Source organism: Embiotoca jacksoni, unplaced genomic scaffold, assembly GCF_022577435.1.
Source record: "Embiotoca jacksoni isolate LCO1_2020_lvr unplaced genomic scaffold, fEmbJac1.0.p SCAF_3, whole genome shotgun sequence".
NCBI lineage: Eukaryota > Metazoa > Chordata > Actinopteri > Embiotocidae > Embiotoca > Embiotoca jacksoni.
Genome location: NW_027185381.1, coordinates 14,923,428 through 14,934,437, shown reverse-complemented (window position 1 = coordinate 14,934,437; position 11,010 = coordinate 14,923,428). Strand labels below are relative to the sequence as shown.

General features: G+C 38.5%; 2 protein-coding genes across 2 annotated transcripts in view; one reads left to right on the top strand and one right to left on the bottom strand.

Moving 5' to 3' along the window:
* Nucleotides 1-925: 925 nt before the first annotated feature.
* Nucleotides 926-4,498, top strand: pex11a (peroxisomal biogenesis factor 11 alpha). The gene is made up of 3 exons (XM_069162560.1): nt 926-1,189; nt 1,336-1,451; nt 2,952-4,498. The coding sequence occupies exons 1-3, from the start codon at nt 1,134-1,136 to the stop codon at nt 3,518-3,520; spliced, it is 741 nt and encodes a 246-aa protein (XP_069018661.1). The 5' UTR covers nt 926-1,133; the 3' UTR covers nt 3,521-4,498.
* LOC138206075 (RNA polymerase II elongation factor ELL) overlaps nt 4,483-11,010 on the bottom strand; it is a 26,687-nt gene continuing 20,159 nt past the window's right edge. The window contains exons 8-12 of the mRNA XM_069162556.1: nt 9,764-10,220; nt 9,221-9,278; nt 8,552-8,723; nt 8,393-8,437; nt 4,483-8,080 (exon numbers count right to left, since the gene is read on the bottom strand). Coding sequence (XP_069018657.1) covers nt 7,970-8,080; nt 8,393-8,437; nt 8,552-8,723; nt 9,221-9,278; nt 9,764-10,220 — 843 coding nt within the window. The 3' untranslated portion in view covers nt 4,483-7,969. The remainder of the gene's footprint in view (nt 8,081-8,392; nt 8,438-8,551; nt 8,724-9,220; nt 9,279-9,763; nt 10,221-11,010) is intronic.

The following is an 11,010-nucleotide window of genomic DNA, read 5'->3' as shown; positions in this document are numbered from 1 at the left end:
TAGACAGCAGTGGAAGTGACATTTAAGATATATAAAATGACCTTTGAACCTCGGGTCAGAATTGGTACTCTCTGACGTTCATTTAACACATGTGAACCGTGAAAAAGGCGGAGGACCCACATCAAAAGCCCAGCTCTTACCTGACATTAAGACGCGTCCTGGGTGAAACGGGCTTTACTCCAGAGAAAAGTGGCAGTCCAACAAAAAACATCAGATGCAGGGCAGCAGCAGAATCCAAAAAGGAGGAACATCAAAATCAGCCACACAACTAATGTAAATAAACAGGTGCATACAGGACTGAACTCAGGTAGGTGAACAGGGTCCTGTATATACACAACTACCTGACGGGAAAACAAAACACAGGTGTATGTGGGCCTTCCGAAAATCGGCGGGAAATTTAAGAATGGAAGGAAATGAAGTGGACACGAAAGAGGATTCCAAAATAAAACAGGAAGTGACTGCACACGTATAAACGGGGTGATGTAGTGATCTAATTTCATTCCGTGTATCCCTTTGTTTTATATCACGACTCTTTTTTTTTATATATATATACAGACAGTAAGCAAAAGTTTATTTCATTTGTGTATAACGTACAGCTGATTAAAAACACGTCTTGCTTCCGTAAGGTAGGAACTGTGGACATCAATAGTGAGTTTACACTCACTTTTTTTTTGTGTAAAATATATACGACTCTTTGCTTGTTTTCAACATATTTGGACAATGGTACTTTCTGTTACTTACATTTTGTTTGTTTGTTTGTTTGTTTTTTTGTTAAGAAAACTGCGAGTCCTACGAAATAAGATCCACGGTTACTATAGCAACCAACACTAACGCGCTGGTCCGTCTCTAAAATCTGTCCGGCTCTTGGTCCGTTTCCAAACTGTCCGTAGTCAAACAAGTAAGTTCAAACTGTCATCTATTGGCAGAAGCGCACGGATAATTAGCTCATTGTAAACGCGATACATAAGTTTCAAAATTCCTATTATCTGCTCGGCAGAGAGCATTAGTTTAACAGAAGACAAGAGGGCGACCTTTTACCAAACGGTAGTAACACATTAACTGCATCGCCTTTCAACGAGGAAGGAGAACTGGCAACAGCTGACTAGAACAGACTGTTCTTGTTTGTTTTAACTATGGACGCCGTCGTAAAATTCACAAGTCAAAGCCAAGGAAAGGACCGTCTATTCAGGTGAGTTGTTTTTCGAGTTTTTGACCTGTTCGTAACTACTGACGGATTATTTCATCGGTTAGAAACGCTAAATTGAAGGTGGACCACAACTTTTTACCTTCTCTCTGTCTGCTTTTTATTGTTTTTGTTTGATTTATTTATTTCAGGGCCACTCAGTATGCATGTGCACTGTCCGTATATTTACTCCGAAACAACTCGGAGAGAAAGGCCCTTGTGGCTAAACTTAAAAGTCTGGAAACCACCATGAGTGCTGGACGAAAATGTGAGTACAACTGTAAAGTAAAGGGGAAAAGTGAAGGTGTCTCTCAATAGCTCCAGCAGATAAAGTGGGGGTCAAATGTTAAACAAAACATTTGACCCCCACTTTCCTTCAATAGTTCCTTCAATAACCACTCGCCGTTGTGCTGCAAGTAATTGTTAAATTTATCTAATGTAGGTATTCATCTACCCATTAGTTGTTTGTTATTTGAAATGTCAGAATTTTTGTTCTTTTTAATTTCAGCAATTCTTTCTTTGCCCTTAAAAATCCTGCCTCACTGTTAATTTTATTTATGAATACAATATCTCATAAACAAGGTCAGGATGAACTCATCACTGCTCACTTTTTAAAGGCGACACTGAAGGTTAATGTGGATTTCATGAGCACTTTGTATTGCTGTTTATAAAGATGATCTTTATTTCAAGGGAGATGGTCAGCCTCTGCTATAAAATAGTGTGGAATACCCCACATACCTCCTGCTGCCAACATATTTCTATGACCCGCTTTATTTGCGTACTCTTTTAGAGTTAATGAAATAGTCAATATCGAATATTAAAATGTCCTCTAATCAAAATTTGTATTTATTTCAAAGAGTACTCATTTGTTAAGCATATATATCCCATGTTTGTGGATGTTACAAAAAAAGGTATCAGATCAAATGTCTTCCTGCTCTGTAAAAGTGCAGTGATTATCTTTGGCATCCATGTCCCTTTTAAGCCCAGGGGCTTGGACAAGGCTGCCTGTAGCTCTGTTGAAGTCATTGTAGAGTCAATTTTTCTCCACTGTGAGCTTAGATCGACACTGTGAGAGTGACTGCATTGTCCTGCAGGGACTGTTGCTTTAACACTGAAGACTTTTTGCCTGGTCCAGACAACTCTTTGATGGGCTGACATAAGAATCTGGGATCGATTTTGAAACTTTTTGAACTTCGACACTTTGTGGCTTCAATATGAATTAAACATATTTAGAGACTGACTTGACACAAGCTTCACATCAAAATGAGGAATGTGGCTGTGCCTTGGAGCAAGGTCGGGCAGGAAGACATTGCCCCTCCCAATGCAGTTGCGGTAGAGCTACATCAAGGCCAAGGCTGAGCTACAGAGAACCAGACTGTTGGCATGCAACTTAATTATCTCTTTTCCGCTTCAGAGCTGCAGCTGTGCGGCTCTAGTGCCTTTTATGCCTAGCTTACATTGCTTGTTAACTGTGAGTAAAGGAAACATTAATGTCCCCAAACATTTTAAGAAAGATTTCCTGTAACATGATTTCTAGTTTCAAGTATGAAATGAAGAGCTCAAGCCAGAATAGTGTGAATGGAGAGGTTGACCTCTTTCCCTCACAATGGCAAATATGATAAGATCAAGGATATTGTTGTTTAGTTTAATTGTGGCTTAACTGTGTTTTGCTGTCCTTTGTGGACTGCAAGTTTGAAATTTTGACATTACATTTCATATCAAATTGATTACTGTTCTAATTCCCTTTCATTTCTTCCTCCTTTGTCAGTGTTCAGGCTGGGAAACACTGCAAATTCCATTGAGGCTGCTAAGCGAACCATGCAACTCTCTGACCGAGTGCTGTGCCTGTGCCTCACTGTGTCCAACGTCAACCGCGCCCTCTACTTTATCTGTGACAATGTACTTTGGGCCAGAAGTGTCGGCCTTATCCACGATATCGACAAGGAACGCTGGAGCTTAAATGCCTCTCGCTATTACTTCTTCTCGTTGGTTATGAATCTGACCAGAGACCTTTATGGAGTTGTCCAGTTGATGGTACAGAGAGCAAATGATAAGCGCTTCAAACAGAAAATGAATCAGCATCTCAATGAAAGTCCAGAGGTAGCTGAAGTTGTCATTCCTCAGTTGGATGCTTTTTTCTTTCTGCTTTTAGAAACCTTAAAATCGCATCCGGCTATTGCCTTGGATACTGTGAAAAACATTTGTGATCTCTTCATTCCCCTAGACAGGCTGGGTATATATCAGCCAAATGCAGGAGTGGTTGGATTTTGTGGTCTGATATCCTCCGTGATCGGGATTTTAACCCTTGCGCAGCCCACATTAAGAATCAAACCATGATAACAAGCGTGGACGTGAACTTGCTGACTAACTGCTAATGAAAAGGTTAATCATGACGGGTATCATGACAGAAAAGGATTCAGTGTCATGTATCGGCAGCTGAAACGGAAGTCGGCAATAATTTAAGGGCTTGCAAATTTCTGATTTTGATCAAGTTTTAAACACTGGTTCAAAAGGTAGCAAATCAAGTTGATACAGTTACTGTATATGTTTTCTAATTTAGAAGATCCAGGGCTCGAGCTTTTCGCATTCCTGTCTTCTACAACACCACATGCGACACCAGCAGTTTTATAATAACTATAATTGCAAAATAAGGGCTCCTCAATGATGCAGACTTTTGCACCTGCTTTTGAAAAAGTAGTGTTCATCTGGGTGGTGGTTGTCACTTTTAGGTCCAATGTCTTTTTCTGGCCTCTTTTCTGTGATAAAATGATGTTGAAACTTTCGCCAATCCAAGTATTGAATAAGCTCCTTCACAGCCAAATGTGCCATCAGAAAGGAAAAACAAGGTTTTTTCTAAAAAGTCAAAAAAAACTATTCGGAATGGAAAAACTATGTTGATCATGTTAATATTTCAAAGAGCAAAAACACCCTAAATAATGTTAGAGTCTTAATATATTTTCTTCCGATTAAATGCTTGTGTTTGATCTTTAAAGTTTTTGTTTGTGTTATAAACTTTCTCCAGTAAATTGAAGAAGTTTGGTCCTTTAAGGGTATGCGTGCGTTTATTATCATTTGTAGTAGTGCCATCCATCTTAAATGACTGAATATTCTCACTATCCCAGTGGATTGACAGGCTAATACTACATAATATAATAAACATAAAAGTGAGTGAAAATTGTGCTTACGTTTTGTATTTTTTATAATGTTAACAATGATTTATTAACTGTCTGGAGTATTAACAAATGTCAATGGATCAGCTCAGAAATAGAGTAACACTGCCCTCTTGGGGAAACATGGCACCTTGTTGAATTGAAAAGAGTTTTATTTTTCAATTTCACTGAGACAACAATACACTTTTTTTTCTTTTTTTGGGGGGAAATCTTTTCTCGACATGATGACATGATAAAGCATCCAAAATCAAAATTGCAAAAATATAATGCACTTCCCTTTCACCATACCTTAAGTTTTGCTGTGATAAGAATCAACATACGCTGTGAAAATTAATCCCATAAAAGACCGAACAGACAAAGCAATAAATAAAAGAAATTTGTTCTCCTAGGAAGATCAAATGTAGCAATTTAAAGTAGGCAAAATGTTTGATGTGATGCTTTTCCAGTATCAACAAACCAATTAAGAACCCCTACGTAAAATATGTGGAAACAGTTTGTTGGGCTGGAAATTGAAATTAAAACAGAATCCACTGGATTTTAATTGGTTTCCTGGGAAACCCTCGATTTGGCAGGGCCAAATTTTCATAATTGGAAATCTATAATTAAATTTTCGTCAGTGCCAATGCTGTTCAGGCATTTGAAAAGGCATCAGAGATAAATTCAATCAAAACATGACGGAGAAAGCACTTTGAAAAGTGGCAACAGTGTTAAACTACAGATGTGGAAATACTGCTGGCCCAAGTTTGTTTTCCAGAATACCAATGTTGGTTCAATGCAGAATCACTCTGCTTTCTGAATGAAAAGGCACCTTCAGTAGTTAGCTTCTGCAAAAGTAAAAAACATTACAATTAACCTCATCAAGGGTGTGGTTTCCCCAAAAACACATTTACACAATTGGCGATCATACTACGATTAGTCTGATATTTTGCACAGAGTGTCACCCAAGATACAGTTTGTTTGATCACATTATTAGACAATTGATCAACATTATTTTAGTGGTAAATGGGAAGCCCTTACTTGAAATAGTTTTGTAAATTATTATGTATAAGGTCTCGTGCTCTGAGTGGTGTTCTGTCCTGCCATCGTTAATGATGATCAGAAATGTTTCAGTACCTTTCTGTTTTGAATAAAAAATAATTTTGCAGAATACAAATAAATTGTTTTGTGTACTTTAAGAGGCCATTTGCTCTTGCCTTTTTTTTTTTTTTTTTAACAACTAAGCCATGAACTCTTTATTTTCAGTACCAGAGCAAAACACACAGGTGTTTACTTGAGCACTCTTTTCGACTGATAAGATTTTCTCAAATTGCATGTGTGCAAAGGATAGCACATTTGTTAAGTTCAACAAAAGAATCATAGGAGGTCCTGAGAGGATGTTAAACTGGCAGAAGAATGAAAACATTCAGGTGTACTGAAGCTTCAAGAATCCAGCCTTTTTAGCTATTATAATATGTAATGCTCAGAACTGGCAAACGCTTCCTGGCCTTACAATTATTATATTAAATATTCCTTTCTTGGAAACTGTCATATGTGCCAAAATAGAGCAATGGTTGCTAATCTCAAAACCTTCAAACATACCAGGGAATTGAAAGTGAAAAAAAAGTTCATTTGATTGCAATAGAGCTGCTAAATATTTGACAGTAAATCCATTGCGTATTTGCACTGAGAAATCAAGAGCAGCAAAGCGCATTGTTTTGTAAAAACTTCTGCAAAGATTCTCTCTTTTGATAGTGGTGCTTGATAGGATTTGTGAAGAATTAAATTCCCGAACAGTTCATGATTATCTGACAGATAATGAGACAGTAAATGAAGTTAAAACAGAAACATATTAAGACACACATGGGAAAAAAAACAACAACACAGATCAGACAACTGCTGCACAACAACTATATCCAGTAACTGAACTTTGAACTAAAAGACATTTACAGAAATAATCTGAGAACACTTTGAACTGTGCAGGTGGAGCCAAGAACACTTTAGAACAGGGATACCAGAATCAAGGAAATGTCTGACACACAGCACATGTCAAGGCAAATATTAGCTTCATTCTCTCAGTGTAAGCCATCATTAAGACAATAGTTGTGAGTACATTGACGCAAATGTTTAGAGAACACAGAAATCGGATCACTAATGATACTTTAGGCCACAGCTAATTAAGGAGAAATACAATTACAGGTTGTGGTTAATCGGATGTACTTGTCTTAGTACAAATAATTCTATAATGAGTCTATAACCCTGGCTAGCAGCTCCCAGAGGTCAGCCTGCTCCTTGCACCCAAACGAACCAAAGCGGTTTGAACTGAGTAGAGCGACCCACAGTGTCATCCTCCCCACACTTTCCTTGTGGGGCTAAAACTTACACGGTCCAATTAGTTAAAGGCATCTCTGTCACATTCAGCAGAATAACATCAAAATGTAACACTCGTTGAAGTGAATCATTGTTTTTCAATCCCACATGAAACATCCTCAAGACTTCAAAGTAAAATCACAGTAAATAAAAAGGTGTTAACTAGGTTGATTACCAAAGTAAATGCCCCATAAGACTTAAAATAAATTCAGGGAGAGTGAAAAACCTTGCATCATAAAGCAACTTGAAATGAATCATCTACAGCGTAAACACAGCATGGTTACTGTATGTACCAGTAGACCTGTAACCAAAAGAGTTGAGAGATGTGTGAGTTGATAATGTGTTTTTCATGACATAATAAAAAGGCAGTTCATGGTACTGGAGGCTACGTGTGGGTGAAATTGACACTGATTGTGCACAAGCACTCTGTTGAATCCAGTGTTATAGTACTGCGAGGAGTTGTTTTGTGGCATTGCAACATTCCTCAGAAATTAAACAGGACGTTAGCAGAAAGCTACATGATACATTTCTTTCGGATAAAAGCCCAAAGAAACTGGTCCCAACCATAAATAACTATTTAAAACAAAATGTTGCGCATTTTGAAATAACGCTGCATATTATATCATATTTAAAGAGATCTATATCAGGGTAAACTTTTGTAACTTAGTGCTCCTGAAATATAGGTCTGTACGGATGACAAATTTTGTTACGCCATATTAATGTCAATCTGTGATCTTCTAATTGGAAGTAATGACTTATTGATGAGATTGAATGTCTTATGTCATCATTTGACTTCCTATCAGCAAAAAGCAAATAAACAAATTTCTCTGTATTTAAATATTAAGACTTGAGTAGCATTTGTTTAACCCTACGATTGATTGTACCATCACTTTAATACTTAAAAAGTCAACACTTTTTAGTTCTGGCAAGATAAAGAATATAATAAAAATGCAACCAGGCAGAAATGATCACATCTGTCGGCTTTCACCGCGTCATCTGACCATTTTACAGCAGAACAGAATCCAGCCTTTCCAGCTATAATCGCAGCTGAAAACCATGGCATTAAAGGGTAACATTTGATCACGAGTCGGTGGTCTCAGCCCACTTTTGATAAGAACCTTGCTCCTCGATTCCGTGAACACTCTGAGGAGTAAAGTGAATAGTGTCTCAGCGACTCAGCTGGGCAGTCTCAGCTGGGCAGTCTTTTTTTTGGGGCCAGTTTGAGTCTTTTGGTCCAGTCGTATTACACCCTGCTGAGGGCAGAGGGCAACTAACAGAGTTCCTGGTCTCGGTCATAAGCTGTGATCAGGCCTTTGATATGTGACAGTTTCTTATGGAGGTACTCGCACCGTTTCTTCTCTTCCCGATACCCAGGAAACTTCTGAGGAGAAAAGAAAAGAAAAGACGCATCAGTGAGCTTTCAGCAACATGTATAAAAATCAACATGATGGACCTCGTGCAAAAACATTTTTATATTCCTCCCATTAACTTTTGTTTTTTTTCTGGGAGGTTTGCATTACTGTTTCAAATTCGATTCATTATTCACTCTTAACTACACAAGTTTGTTGTAAATTCATTGTTTCAACCTTCTTTAAATCTTCTTTTATGTGCCACTTGAATATGCTCATCTGAGTTGGACCAATGGATAGTGAAAGTGTTACATTAAATGCACTGAAATAGAAATAACTCTTACTTTCTTATACTTTCGATACTTCTGTAGTATTTGGTCCTCCATGAGCTAAAAAAAGAAAAAAGAAAAAAAGTGTTAGCGCGCCATGTATCTGATCTGTGTTCTGCTTGGTGTTTAACTAGAAACGGAGCGGCTATTTTCAACTCCGAGTTCAGACAGTACCTTGTACTCTTGCGTTCCCGGGGAAAGAGTGTTGATCTTTGAGCCCAACTGAACAAACATCTCTGTGATCGCCCCAATCCGGTCATGAAGAGCTCTATATTCATCGTACTCTGCACAGAAGTCGTCATTATACTTCTGACGCTGCTCCAGCACTGCTATCATGCTGTATTTTCTAAAAGAAAAAGAAAACAATGTTTTAAAAGCTATTCTTTAAAAGCAGAAGGGATCTTTTGAAATTCTTTCCAAGTCCTTCCAGTAGATGGCACTGCACATTGGGGGATTGAGAGGCTTGACACGTCACTGATTTCACAGCATGATGTGTTAACCAGATGTATAAATGTCAGACATAAGATCATTTGTTTTCAAAGTAATTCTCAGTGAAGCTTTGTGACAGCTTATTTAGACTCTTTTTTTACTTCCCTCTATTTATATGAATGTTTTGAAGCTGAAACTAAGCCTTCAGAGACACACTGGTTTCTTGTCTCAACAACAGTGGGTTAGACTCTGAAATCTAAACTCGTCAATGAGAGATTATATCAACAATGACAAATCTGAACTGTTGATGCAGAAACAATTATTTGGATTTCACTCTTTAATCATAAATCTTTTCTGAATCTGGGAATAAAACATAAAAAACAACCAGGGATATAAAACGTTATTTAATCTTACATTAAATAGTCTGGCAGTTCCTCTGCTGTGGTTCGACTAACAGGTGTTTTCTCTCCCTCTGTAGATAGGAAAAACACACAAATTGAAAAAAGGTTAAAGCAATCTATCAATGCAAATGTGATACTGTGGCCATCACATCAAGGCTGATTGAATCATTTATCACTGTCTCCGATAAGTGAACTGATCCAAGGCAAGCAGTGACGTCAGCGGCCCAAAGTAGGAGGCAATGCTGCCTGCTGACTCGTTCGACCATAGGTCACCCAGCTGTTCCCCAGTCAATCATCAACAGACTACAAGGCAATAGTGTTTGAGTCCGAACTGCTCTCTCATATGAAAATATATGAATTGCTCTTTGTGGGCTCCCTGAAAACTCTTTAACCAAACTTTGAGGATTTTTAAAAAAATATTTTTGCTGAATAAAAGCTGATCATTTCCATGGCATACACATAATAAAAACTGATTCATGACAGCACAATAGGATACATGAAGTGTGAAAAAACCTTGACGAGAGAAGAACATTTTATAGTTTTATTGCCATTTTACCTTTGAGATTTCCTTGGTTCTGCTTCAGGTCTGGACTTGTCTCTATCCAGTCTGGTTTTAGGCGTTCTCGTTCCTTGTCTTTGTGTTTTTTGGACCTTTTCTTTTTATGTTGGCCACTGTTGAACTGTTGGTCAGTGCAATTGGAGGTGTCCTTGTGTGGGGGCTTGGGGCTTGGTGTAGTCGGAGTCGGTTCTGTCCTCTCCAATTTGGGAATAGCAGATGGCCGGCTGAGTTTGTGTGGCGAGTACAGGCCATTTGGGCTGCTCTGAAGATGATTGTTGGTTTTGTCGAACTCCATTTTAATCTGTACACTAGAATTTCCATGACTAGAAGAGCTACGAGACCCATTGGTGCCACAGTCTGCGTGAGAGGGCGACCGCAGAGGCAGACACTGGTCTAACAGCCTCTGTTTTTTGGGTGTTTGAATGTTGGATGGGTCCAATGCCAATGGACGTTTCTAGAGGACAAAAGAGAACACAGTGAGAGAAATGAAATTTGTCCATAGTATGTGCAAAAATATTCTTTTTACTTAAAAGGAATAGTTTTACATTCACTTTATTGTTGAGAGTTACATCTGATGATTTACAACTCTTAAATACGGGGTGCAATCAAAAAGGTCCAAGATTGTTTCTGTTGTGCTCAAATGAGCATGAAACAGCGGGAAGCAATAACTTTCCTTAGCAAGCATTCCAAGATACGTCGCTTGATCCGCATCGACAACTATGTTAAATGTGTTTTTGTGACCACTGTTATGTGCACATTTGCCTTTTCACAATGGACCTGAGACTTGAGCGGAGAGCGCACATCAAAGTTTGTGTCAAACTCGAGAAATCGCCAACGGAGACCATTGAAATAGTTCAGATAGCCTTCTGCAATAAAGCGATGACTGAGCGAAGTGTTTTGAGTGGCATTCATGTTTCAAGACGGGCAGAACGTCACTGTCCAAAACTGAAGAAGGTGCATTAGGTCAGGAGTGCAACCAAAAATATGCTGGTTATTTTCTTTGACAATCACTCAGTAGTGCACCCTGACTTCGTCCCCCAAGGTCAGACTGTCAATACAGATTGTGATGTTCTGAGACGTCTGAGGAAAAAAATTGGTGCCAACAACATGAACTGGGAAATAGAACTTGGGTTGAAAACGCACAAGTTTCTCACCTGCAAGCAAAAAAAATAAATCATTGCTCCCTATCACCCTTACTCTCCGGATTTAGCTCCCTGGGATTTCTTTCTATTTAAGCCTAAGGA